The following is a 13,616-nucleotide window of genomic DNA, read 5'->3' as shown; positions in this document are numbered from 1 at the left end:
CTGTTTATTGAAATTTATGTATTTCACAAGTGTGATCCCATTTTTTTCATACTTCCTTCTACAGGGAAAAAGGTATGTCTCTTTCCTTCAAAGAAAGTGAGACCTAATAAACCTCATTGTGCCAAAACCATAGTATATGTTATATTCTGGCTTCCAGTGATTCACTGTGGTACTGTCAAATACTCATGTGATCACGATCTTCTATTTTTAAAAGTGTGACAAGATAGGCTGGGCAAATATAAGAATCCGTGTCTTATAGATGATACAACAAAATAAAAAGACTATTAATGATGCACCTCAGTTCAGACTGGACAGCAGAACCAGGGAACACCCAACTTTTAGATCTATGGAGCTGATTCAAAAATACTACTCATCTACATTCATATCTTTTACAAACATAAAACATTTTCTGAACTTACTTCAAACTCCAACAACAAAGCACGATACACACCCTTATTGTAAAACAATGTTAACTAGTGCAGGAAAAAGATGACTGAGTCTATTATTCTCTAAGCATTTTAAATTTGACACATGCTTAAGTGTAATATTATTTTAATATCCTTTATATAACTATTTATTTATAGCATACATTCATAAATTTTAAAATTATTTCCAAATATATATATGTGATGCTTGGAAATACTTTGAGTGTTTCGCTAGAATTTAAGCTCCATGAATTCTAGCTTTCTTGATTGTTTAGTTCATTAATGAGGATGAACAGAGCCACGTTCTGGGTGTGTGCATAATAATTTTTTTTAACACGTGAAATAACGATTGCTATAAAATAAATGTATTCAGCCCTCTTCATTATTTAATATACTAACACAAATGCTATCTGACACATAACCAGCATTTTAAACAAAAAAGTACCTATAATGCATGACATTTGTTTCTGTAATATTCTATTTAGTTTTGGTTGAGGATATGCATTGTTGAATATCACCCACTCCAGGCCCCATACCAGGTGCAGGGACATTCCACCATTACTGAAATTGGGTGACCCATATACTAGCATATATTAAGGAAAAACACAATTCTATGTAAATCCAATTTTTGTAAACAAGGCTTGACACAAAAAGTCTTTACAATTAATGTGCAGTGTGAATCTCCCAATGTATGATGGGAATCCTTTGGGGAAATATTTCTAAGCTTTTATCTGAAGATTTCACCTCTACTAAACTACAGAGATTTAGATTAAACAGTGTGAATATAGGTGATACTAAGAAAGTTACTGACATAAAGTTTATGCATAAAACCTGGACCTTTTTAAGTTTATATTTTAAAATTAATAGAAATATTTTCTGAGAATCAGTAGGACATTCCTGTTAAGTTTAATTCAAGACTGTATCTTCCTCTTTGTAAGTTTATTCCTGGAATTAAACTGAAGCTTTCATTCAGCCTTGGCTTCGAAGAGAACTTATTTTCATCCACATATTCATTAATTGGTAAAAGTGAAAACTAACTCTTCCTGCATTATGTGCAGGGAGCAAATTATTTTACCCAAGTTGGGAAATTCTGTAAATACTTTTAGCTGAAAAATGCCTCTATCACATTCAGAAAGTTAAATGTTTCTCATCTCTTTTATCTGTCCTATGAGCTGTGTTAAAACGTTAAAGAACTGGTTTTGAGTGGTTCACCTTTTTACCATTTGAGAGCATTAGGAAGATTCGATTTTAACATGATTTCTCTTACCCCAAAGCAGGAGCAAGAGACAAGTTATACGATTCTCAGGGCAAGAGGCACAAATGTTACCATCAGTAGCCTCAAGCCTGATACTACGTATGTATTCCAAATCCGAGCCCGGACCGCAGCTGGATATGGGACCAACAGTCGCAAATTTGAGTTTGAAACTAGCCCAGACTGTACGTATTTTTTCAACATAGCGTGTGGGAGGGAAGGGCTGCTGCAAAGGTGTTTAATAATCCATTTTCACTCTAAATTTTAGCTAAATAGGATACACTGAAAGTATATTGCTTGAGGGACATTTAACAATTTTGCATAGCATTGGGTCTGTGTACTTGTGTTCATGTAAGTGTACATCTGTGTGGTGGTTTTTTTTGTTTGTTTTCTCTTTTACAAATCAAACATATCCTAATGCCTGGAATGCTTCTGATCTTCTATTTGCCACAAATTTCTTTGAGGATTATTATTTAATATGGTAACATTTTAACTTCTGGTGCCTGTTAATCCAGATATTCCAGGTTCATTGCATGGTTCAATGAACTACAAAAAAAGAAACTTGATGACCCATGAGGAACTCAATATTGTTTTAATCTTTAACGCATTTATCTTGTATCGCTTGGAGATTAAGGACTTTCTAAACCTGCTTCATCACCTCGTTCACGTTCACAAGTAATTTGGATGTTCCTCTGTGTCTGACACTACATTTATCTAAAATTGGCAAAATTTTCCCATTAACATTCTGCTTTTCTTCAAATGCATTTACTTTATGTTAGAAAAACCCTCTGCTGAAATATAATTTTCAAAAGGGAATATCATGGCTATGATGTTAATATAAAATGAACACAATTAAAGATTTTATTTAACTTAATTAATGGAGACTATAAGAGATTAAACTGCTTTAAAGGGAATTTGAAGAACTGATACATATACACATACATATTTTTATATGTTTGTGTCTGCGTGTATGAGTGTGTAGACAATCAGGAATACTTAAACATATTGGTTAATCTGCCCAAACTGGTTAAAATAGGACAGTAAATATAATGATTGGGGTCATCTTTTCTGATGTACATAAACCGGTCATATCGCTAGTGAATGTATCATTGTAACTGTAATGAGAAGAATCATATATATAACTATTCATTGTCTACAACTAATTTCACAGCTATAAAATAGGCCAGAAAGACAATTGAAGATAAGCACCCTTTAGAAACAGATTATCCAGGGAGAGTCTGACAATGCCCAGCACTCTACCAAAAGGAAACCCCATAATCTCTTTTGATGGTTCCAATTTGCCACTTCTCCCTGGCATCTATAGTACCTATTTTCTAAATATTTTATTCATGATATAATATCACACTGTTATTGGTATGCTAATATTTTATGCCCAAATTTCATCCCTCATAGAAACATTCAAGATTAACAAAAAAGTATAAAAGTTAATATGAGAGAATAGATATTTTGTGGCATTTTTTTTTGTTAAACAATTAGAAATGCTGTTTATAGTAACAAGCTCTACCTTCTGCAGGGTATGAGAATGTAGTGTTGGACATTATCATCTCACTGCTGAAACATGACAATTCTTCTGAGCTTGGAAGAATTGGAGAGCTTCCATCCTCAGTTGGCCCTCCGGATCCCTGGGTTCCACATCTGCAGATCCAACTAACCTTGGATCAAAAATATACGAAATTATATTCAATATCCTGTGATAAACCACAATGGAAAAGAATATGAAAGAATTTGAAAAATAATTTATATATGTAAAACTGAGTCACTTTGCTATACAGCAGGAATGAATACAACACTGAACATTCTAGAAAGTTCCAAAAAGTCCAGCTTTAACTTGTGGCAATCCAGAAACTATTTACATAGCATTAAGTTGTATTAGGAATTATAATGTGTTTGGGTTATATGTAAGTAATACACCATTTTATATAAACGACTTGAGCATCCTCAGATTTTGATATCTGTAGGGGGTCCTGGAACAAATCCTTCTTGGATATCAAAGGGATTCAAGTCTCAGGTGTGGTGACTGTACTTCAAAACCTCTCCTAATCCTCCTGTGATGGAATGAATATAGAGAAATCACTCTTTGAGGACATTAGAAACAAAATATTACAAAATACCATGGAAGTCCATTTGGACAAGGTGTAAAACAAATTTAAAATTTTAGACTAACAAAATAACAAACTATAATTGCAACATAACATTTGTAGTTCTAAATAAATCTTTTTGTAAATTTTTAGTGGCATGAAAAATGTTCCTTGTTTTGAAATGATTACAGATTGAATTTTTTCAAACTTTTAAACAGTTATTGGAATTAACAACAAAATCTATATTTGCTTTAACAAGAGAGCTCACAAATCACAGAAATACAAAAATGAAATGTTTATTATACCGTGTGGTAGAAATTAGGCATGTTGAGGGACAGGAGGGGCAGAGTACCATTAGATGAGTGTGTATCATATGTTTTGGAACACCAGTCTAACCTCGCGTGTTCTTAATTAGCACTTAACTCTGTCTAATAAGTACACTTGCAAACACAACAACAAATTCTAAAATTCTAATGTGATTGTAGATTTACCACAGATAAACCTGTGAGCTGAATGTCAGAAGACCTAGTGTAAACTGACACGTATTAGGATGACCTTGACAAGCCACTTCAATTTTCAATGCCTCAGTTTCCCTATCTGGAAGTTGGGAAAGATCATTGTGCATGACTCTATAAAGTTTTTATGTTGATTAAATTAATTGTTGTTTGCAAGGTGCTTAAAATATTACCTGGTATAGTAGTATAGTAGGCGCTCGGGGAGGGGGGGTGTATATGTGTTTTGTGTTTAAATAAATAGTACATAATTTGAACACCCAAGGAATTTCAAGAGCAAAATTATGTGGGATAAAGCTGAGATTTGGAATTGGAAGATTCCCTTGGTATTATTATTCAAGAAGATTAGCCCAGGACAATTTAATCAGCACTCCTAAATGCTTCATACTACCTTTCTGTTGTTGCTTTTTTTTTTTTTTTTTTACTTATAAATTTCTCTCCTTTTATTTCACCTTTACACTATTATATGTATATTTGGGATATTTTATTTATTATTATTATTATTTATTTATTTATTTTATTGGCTGTGTTGGGTCTTTTTTGCTGTGCGCGGGCTTTTTTTAGTTGCGATGAGCAGGGGCTGCTCTTCGTTGTGGTGCATGGGCTCCTCATTGCCATAGCTTCTCTTGTTGCGGAGCATGGGCTCTAGGCACGTGGGGCTCAGTAGTTGCAGCACATGGGCTCAATAGTTGTGGCTCACGGGCTCTAAAGCGCAGGCTCGATAGCTGTGGCGCACGGACTTAGTTGCTCCGCAGCATGTGGGATCTTCCTGGAGCAGGGATCGAACCCATGTCCCCTGGGTTTTCCTTTTTGTTGTTTTTAACAGATGGGTATACAACAACTTTAATCTCTAGAAACCTGTTTTTAGGGGAAAACCTGACAAAGGTAGAATGGAATCATTATATGGAGAACTTTGTATACCAAGATTAGACATTCATATGTAATTTTGTAGGACATGGAGTACTTTCGCCAGTTCTTCACTGGGAAAATGAAATAATAAATATATATAACATTTATTAAACCCTTCTTATGTGTTTAGCACTGTTCTAAGTGTTTAACTTATATTAACTCCTTTAATCCTCACAACAGTCATATCACTCAGCAGATTGGTTCAAAGCCACTCATTCTAGTTCACAAGAATGAGGTCGTTGTCGCTCTGGTTGAGGGGGAGAGAGTGCACAGCATGTGTAGGATGGACAAAAATGGGAAGAGATGAGAAACGGGGAGCAGTTTGCTTGTGGGAAAACATAGTCAAACTAAATTTCTAAGATGTATAATAGATATCAATTTTTGACAGTATGCCACATAAAATTATTAGACAACCATACTTAATTTATCACACATTTAATCAATATTATTCATTCAAATGTTTGCCAGTTCAGTAACAAGAAAATTGACCTGATTTGGTTATGTGCTTTTAGATAGTCTTTGGGACTCATAGATAATTAGAGCTAGAGGAAATTGTGGAGAGGTCTAGTTTAATCTTGTCTTTGACAAGAAAAGAAATAGAGAATTCTTCTTTCTTCTATCATGTTTCCCTTCCCAGTTTCACTGACCTTTACTTTACAAACCGGCTAAAATTTACCAGAGAATTCAGAACTTGCTGTTCTTTATAAGTTGCTGCAGTATGCAAAATGAAAAACATAAGATAAGGTGATTCTTACATGTTCATGGAGCATTATTGGACTACAAGGTTAAGTTACTTTACAAAGGATTCACAGATCTATAGCCAGTGGATAGGAATGTATCGATCCATGTCTTCTATGAAGCTGATGTTAAGGTGGAATTTTGTGAGCTTCAGGGAGGGTAGGGATACAGATAAAAGATAAAAGGGGAGGAAGTGGCCAAGCAGATCCTCAGACTGAGATGCAGGTCAGCCATCTGTGAAGACAGAGAAAAGGCAGAGGGCTGAGCAGGGGGAGCCTCAGAAAACAGTGCAGCTCTGAGGGGCTCACCAAACCAACAGGGAGCCTCAGAGTAAAGATTGCCCTTACAGGAGTCCTGCACTGGGCAGAAATGGCCTGGTTCCAGTCCCCTAGCTGTGTTTAGTCCTTGAGACACCTTGAGACAAGCGTGGCTGCAGGGGATCCTGAAGGTGCAGCAGCTGGAGGCTGTCTGCCCACTGCGAGCTTGGCAGTAAGGAGAACCTAGCAGGCATTCCCATGACTGCCACGGTGGTGTAAACAATAGTTTTCTCATTGTAAAGAACAAAGTGCTTGCCACAGTTTATATTATGAGTATACCATCCTGCCACACTCCGGGTTCTTTTTTTCAGATGCTTAGAAATCTTCTAACAGCCTATTTGCCGTGTTTCTTTATTTGCATCATTTAACTATTCCCTGAACTGCATTATTTCAGGGAAAAGCTTCCAACCTTAGATTTTCATCAGGTTCAAGATGTGATATTGGCTTCTGGAGAGGTGAGGGTATAGCTAAACGCTCTCTTCTGAGCTCTTCTTTTGATACAACAGTCATTCATTTGTTTAATCAGCATTTACTACAAAAGCAATAAATGTTAAAGTATGAGTGTATGAAAGAGAATGTTCCAGGAACTGTGTATATTTTACGAAAGTATAGAGATTAAAATGCTTATGGATTTTGTTAGCAGATGAGGCTGGGGATTTAGACAGAGAACAGATCCTAAATGGCTTTACATGCATTTTTTCCAGAAAGTGATGGAGAGCCCTGCAAAACTTTTATATGTGAGAATGACATAATCAAACTCGGGGCTTAGAAGGAATACTCTGGTGGCCAGGTAAAAGATAGGGAAGACCTGCAAATAGAGATCAGTTGGGAATTTCTTATTGTAATCCAGAAGAGAAATGAAGACAGAAACTAAAATATTTAAAAGAATTTGGTGATTAATTGGATATAGAATAATCAGGAGAGGGAGAGGACAAGGTGACTTTATATTTATGGTCTACATCTTTGCTTCTCAAAATGTTGTGGTCTGGCAGCATCAACATCACTGGGAGCTCCTAAAGGATGCACAGTCTCAGTCCCCACTTCAGACTGACTGAATCAGAAACTGCGTTTTCCGAAAAGATCCTTAAGTGATTTATGTGAACACTGAAGTTAGAGAAGCATTAGTCTAGGTCAAGTGTCAGTAAACATTTTCTGTAAGGGGCTAGAAAATAAATATTTTAGGCTTTGTGTACATACATTCTCTGTTGCTTCTACCCAACTTGGCTAATTGTAGCATAACAGCAGCCATAGACAATGCATGAATGTGGTTGTGTTCCAATGCAATTTTATTTATAGACACAAAAACTTGAACTTTATAGAATTTTCTCGTATCACAAAATCCTCTTTTGACTTTTTATAACCATTAAAAAATGTAAATTGTTCTAAACTTCTGAGCTATACAAAAACTAAAGGCAGGCCAGATTTGGCTTCTGCACAATTTTTGCCAGTACCTCATATTGGTGAGTGAAAGAGTAATGGAACATTTGCAAATGTAGGAAACACAGGGACAGAAACAATTTGTTGGTAAGATGTGTTGAGGTCCATAGGACAGGTATTATACCACCTTTTAAATAAATACAGATATTGGAGACTAAATAAGCTAATGAGAAGGCTTTTATAATTTCATTCTAGGAAATCTTACCTCTTCCCTATATTTCTCTGATAATTTCTGTTTATCTGATGAGTTTCTTGCCAATGAATATAGAGAAAACCAGTCCAGCATATTTCAAGCAGTAGATGCTCAAACAGTTTTGACTGATGTCATTGAAAACAGAGTATTTAATCTTATTAATCAGAAATTTCAAGGAAAATTATACAAAATGTCTATCTTTTACACTAAGTGAAGAATACTTTTTACATTAGATCAGACAGCAAGCTGTCTTTTAGGTAAAAGCGAAATAAATATGACAATTTATCAACCTTTCCACATAGATGTTCGTTATGCTCCGTTAATGCCTGGTCTTTTCTTATTTTTTTCTCTGCAACCTCGCAGCTTTCTCGATCTCCGGTGAAAACAGCCAAATGGTAATGATTGCCATTTCAGCCGCAGTAGCAATTATCCTCCTCACAGTCGTCACCTACATTTTGATTGGGAGGTGAGCTCACAGCCCGTTTTACGAGTTACTTTCATTACTGCATTGCTTGCTCCCCTCAATTGCCGCTACAATCTGAGTTTGGTCAATAAAGTATTTTAACAAATAAGAATGTCTCCTCTTGTATTCTAGATCTTTCTTTTTTTCCTCCCATTCTTTTGATTCTCCATCTTTAGTTTTGAGTTTCTCTTTTTTTCATTTAATTCTTGCCCTGCTCTCCAACACACACCACTTCTCTTTTCTCTTTTGACCTCACTCTTAGTTTTTACCTTCTTTTTCCAATTACCTCTTCTCTCATCAAACACACCCCAGATTTCCCTGACACTTTCTCACCCAGAACACTGGTAACACTGCACAGCGCTAATCACTAACAATGGAAACTTTACCCTTCATTCATTCTAATAGCAGTGGTTTAAAAAAAAATACTATAAACACTTTCTAGGGCCATTATAAAAACTGAACTGAAGGGGTCTGCACAGTGGGGAAGCAACTTTCCATATCTCCTCATTAGGCAGCTTTCCAGGGTCCCCAGAGAAAGCGGCTTTCTCTAGAGGATTTAGAAAATATGAAGTCATTAAACTTTCACTAAAGCATTTAATTGTTTGTGGAAAATGCTTTATTTTTTTGTGCTTTGCACATTCGGAGCATAGCTAATTGTTTTAAGCATATTTTCCTTCTGTGTTCTCTTCCTTTGATTTACCTCTAGGTTCTGTGGCTATAACAAGTCAAAACATGGTGCAGATGAAAAAAGACTTCATTTTGGGAATGGACATTGTAAGTTTCTAAACTATTTTTTGCTGTTTTGGTTTTACCATTTCAGTTTTAGCAGTTGTTGGTTTGTAATTGGATAGCTTCCCCCGACGAAGAGAATTCAAAGTAGTTTTATGGGAAAATTGAGCAAGTTAAATTTATTCTAAATGGAGAAGGGAATCTATAGCTCTGCATTAAGTAATTTGTACATGGCTGCATTTCAGCGTACTTAAGCTAACGTGAAGGGGAACTGGTAGTTTATATTCAAATAATGCACATGATGGGGAGTACACACTATAGTCAGCTCTGCGTGGCTGAAAGGCAAAGCGTATCTTCAATTTCCTTATTACTAGTTATTTGCTAAAATCTAAATAGGAGCCTTTTCCCTTTCCTAACTGCCAAGTAAATATAAACAACCTCTGTTTATGTGAAACGCCTTACTCCATTTTGTCAACCAACCAGGAGAGAGCCTTTAAAATAAACTGTTTATTTTGGAGTTACGTGATATCCAGCTAGTAGGAAAGCCAGTGCTTTCCCCCCTTATTTTAATATCAACCAATTTAGTCTCTTTTTAATATTCTCTAAAAGAAATACTCTTTAAGAAATAAAGTGGTTATATCTAATAAAAAGACATTTTTTTTTCTTCTGGTGAAAGGAATCATTCCAGGTGTTTTGCTTTTCCAAACTGTGGCTCAGTTTACTGTGGCAATAACTAATCAGTGGCCTTAAAGGGAATAGCATGTTCTCGTGAAAATTAGTATAGATACTACACTCATGCATATATGTGCTCAAGTAATCTCGTCTTGTAAGCATTATTTTCCGTGGCTTTCACTTTTGTCTTCTAAAAATAACTTTCAGTTCAACATACTTCGTATCAGTCATTGGCTTTCCATCTAAAAGTTATTGCTTTATAGTAAAAACTTGATGACCTGTTGCTACCATGTAAGAGGCATACAGTATATTGAAAAAAAAAAAATGTTTTCCAAAATGTAAATTGAAGTAGGATGGATAGAATGGCAAAGTTTGCAGAGAGCATTGCTTGTTTTGTCCATCTCATTGAAGTCATTATAGAACAATTCCCAAAAAAGCCAAAGTGTCACCTTCCTAATATCAATAGCTCATTCCAGGTTAGTTAGGTTGCCAACTCAAAAGTCTTAAAAGAGTGCATGAACAAATCACAGGGTATTTATCTCACCTTTTCTTCATTATCCCACAAAACACTGAGTCACACTCACCATGCATAAATTAGAGTAGTTGCATTCCTATGGGTTAAGTTGCTCTTTATCTGAGTTCAACAATCAATGTAAATATTGTCCTTAGTGCAAGACCATAGAAATTTGATTCTTTATATAGGAATTATAAATCTAATGAACTTGAAGCATTGATAAATTTCTGTGTGCCAGTTGTAAGCAGGTTCCTCTATCACTTCAATCTGCTTTAGCTCTTGGTTTTTATGGTGGAGTTTGTTGAAACTTTAATTTTCTTCAAATTCACAATATCCTTATGTAGCCATACCAAAAAGAAGTGTGTTTTATCCTAGCTGCGAGAGCATAAAGTAACTTATATGCATGTCATAAGCTTTCTGCGTCTTAATGCTACAGCTGGTTTATTTCAGACCATTTATTTGGTATTACTTTGAAAAGCTCTAGCTATGAACTATTCCCTCCAGCCTTGTTACAAATCCTATAATATTGCTTCAAAAGGAAAGAAATGTGTTTCACCTCCTAAGATCCTGTCCCCTTGCCCTCTCTGGCTGGGCCTTTTTACTTTTTTGCTATCCTTAGGGCAACTCATGCTGGTAAAATGGAAATGTAAATTACTGTGTTTGCACAGAACGAGCTGTAAAGTAGTGCAGCTTAACACGTGTGCATGTGTTTATTGTCTGGTTTTCTTGACACAGGCCAGTTACTCTGTGTGTTGCCCTTAATTATTGGTGTGAAGGGATTATGTGCTTGCATCCTGAATCACCTGATGCCTGGAACCTCTGGGGACCGCAGTTAAAAATCAGCAGCCAAAGCTCCCACAGTGAACAGGCCATTTTTCTTGGAGATGTGTGTGTGTGTGTGTTTATATTTGTATTGTTTTCCTAAATGTCATGTGAATAGAAAAGCAATTTACTTGATTTTAATCAATCACAATGAATTTGCTTGATTTTATTTAAGAATGACAGTTTAATTTTTAGATTATTTAGTAATACACGTACTCTCTAGGGCTGACAGGAACAGAATGGTAACTCTAAAGCACACTTTCAAGGCTGTTTAAAGCCAGTGCTTATTTAAAATGTTTGAGACATTGTTCCTGACAATTCAGTTTATAATCTTCTTTGTTAATTCCTTTTTTTAATTTAAGTGTAGTCGATTTACAATATTATATTCGTTTCAAATGTATAGCATAGTGATTCAGGATTTTTAGTATATGCCATTAAAAATTATTACAAGATAATAGCTATAATTCCCTGTGTGATACAATATATCCTTGTTACTTATTTAGTTTATAGATAGTAATTTGTATCTCTTAACCCCATACCCCTATTTTGCCAAAATAGTAGTAAGTCTCTCCCAAATTGATTTCCTTAAGTTCAGCAAGGTAAAATATTTGTAATTGTTTACCAGAAAAAAAGATTTTAATTTTCACCTTATTTTTTAAAGTGCTAATTTTTTCCTTGAAATGGAATGCTAGATTTTCTTACTCTTTCCTGACCATATTATGACTAGGGGAAAGTCAAAATTGGATGATCACATATTCTAGCTTCCATTTGATGTGTCTACTTTAAAATGTACCCAAATTGACTAAACAAAAAGATTCTGAGAAGACTTCATTTCCTAACATTTTTTACTATATCGATGGTTTCTTGTACTGTTTTCCTTACCCCAAAGCAAGAAAAGTATGATAGCTTTCCTTAATCTATTTGCTTGTTTTAACAAAGTGTTTTAGTACTGATAATGTAGAAATGATTTTAGTGTAATAATAAATTATAGTAGACCACTGTACTAAAGAGTGACTTTTTAGAGGAAGCAATGATGTTTATAATAACAGCAGAAGCATGCAAACTGATATGTGAACTTCAAAGAAATGGGCTTTTCTAAGTCCAGCTTCTGTGTCTGGGAAACCTCAATGATAGTCATAATTGTGACTAAGCATTCTTAACATGAAGATGCTAATAATGGCAATAGCCTCCGTCATTTACTGGGCGGCGGTAACCACAATAACAGGCACTCAATGCTACGCACTTGAAGAGCAGGTTTTCCAGAGCTTTCTTTCTCTGATGCCTGGCAGGTACTTTTTGCTGCACAATTCAAAGTGGAAGAACTAAACAAGCAGAGTTCTTACTTTAAAAACTACTCCACTCACACTTTGCCCAAAGCCAGGGCAAAAAGCTTGCTATTTCCCCATTTTGGTGGGTGTTGACTCCCTAGATATGGGTGTCATCTCAAATTATCTACATTCTGCCTCTGGATGGAGAGTGGCTGCTCTTTGCAGTGTCAAAGTCAACACCAGGCAGAGGGAGGAGTGCGCTGACCTGTCTTCTCTGACCTTCTCCATATGCTCCCTCACCTCCCACTCCTATTTTGCTGTCTCAAAATCATCTGAAGAAGTACCTAAGGAACATAGAGCCTTTACCTCCCATCTCCCCTAATCCATTTATTCTTATGCCTATATTTCTCTACTCAAAACCTCTATGGAAGCTTGCCAGGGACATAAATTATTATGTGATGTAACATGGCATTCAGAAAATCATCCTGTAGATCAACAAACTAATCATGTCTTAATCCGAACTCTGAAATCCTGGACTTATTGGCCAAATATCCATTGTGCTGAAGGCTCTCCAGAACAATTGCTGTCATCACAGTCCCTACACCTATATCATATGAACTACAAAACTGGCTCAAAGAAACCTTCAATAATCCCAGAATGTTCAGCTGAGATTTTGCCAATACGATTCTTCTATTAAAAAGTGATATCAGAAAAAATAACAAATAACAATTTTATTTGTTATTTTAGGATATTAAAAAAAACCTTCAATAATATAGTGTGATAAATGAAAATATATATCACCATTAAGAATCCATGTCGCTTGCTAAAATAACTTTACCAATATTTTTTACCAACATTACCAAAATTAAAATCAAAATCAATATTATTAGTACAAATACTGTGGCAGTTAAATTACAATGTCCTTTAACGTTAGAGCATGTCTATGTACTCTAGTAACAAACTATAGAAATGATCCCTGAAAGTATAGTCGTTCTATGTACTCTAATAGATTTTAGATTTCCTTTTTAACCAATAATGTTATTATAAAATTTGCTCAGTAAAGGTTTTATAAATCTAGCTACAGTAACGCCTTTTCTTCCTCTCCTTAAACAGTAAAGCTTCCCGGTCTCAGGACTTACGTTGACCCGCACACTTACGAAGACCCTACCCAAGCAGTTCATGAATTTGCTAAAGAACTGGATGCCACCAACATATCCATTGACAAAGTTGTTGGAGCAGGTAACCGCCTCAATAATCCTACTGCCA

The 13,616-nt window shown here is 35.5% G+C and overlaps 1 protein-coding gene across 2 annotated transcripts in view; it reads left to right on the top strand.

Annotated features, from left to right (window-relative positions):
* Positions 1–13,616, top strand: part of EPHA3 (EPH receptor A3) — a 352,548-nt gene that overhangs the window by 280,032 nt on the left and 58,900 nt on the right. Inside the window, exons 7-10 of one of the 2 annotated variants that reach the window (XM_057697498.1) lie at positions 1,700–1,862; positions 8,246–8,348; positions 9,052–9,119; positions 13,464–13,589. In XM_057697498.1, the coding sequence (XP_057553481.1) occupies positions 1,700–1,862; positions 8,246–8,348; positions 9,052–9,119; positions 13,464–13,589 (460 nt within the window). The remainder of the gene's footprint in view (positions 1–1,699; positions 1,863–8,245; positions 8,349–9,051; positions 9,120–13,463; positions 13,590–13,616) is intronic. The other variant, XM_057697499.1, reaches the window with a different exon arrangement.

Source organism: Hippopotamus amphibius, chromosome 10 (genome assembly GCF_030028045.1).
Source record: "Hippopotamus amphibius kiboko isolate mHipAmp2 chromosome 10, mHipAmp2.hap2, whole genome shotgun sequence".
Classification (NCBI taxonomy): domain Eukaryota; kingdom Metazoa; phylum Chordata; class Mammalia; order Artiodactyla; family Hippopotamidae; genus Hippopotamus; species Hippopotamus amphibius.
The sequence above is the reverse complement of the archived record's forward strand: the minus strand, read 5'-3'. Positions and strand labels throughout refer to the sequence as shown.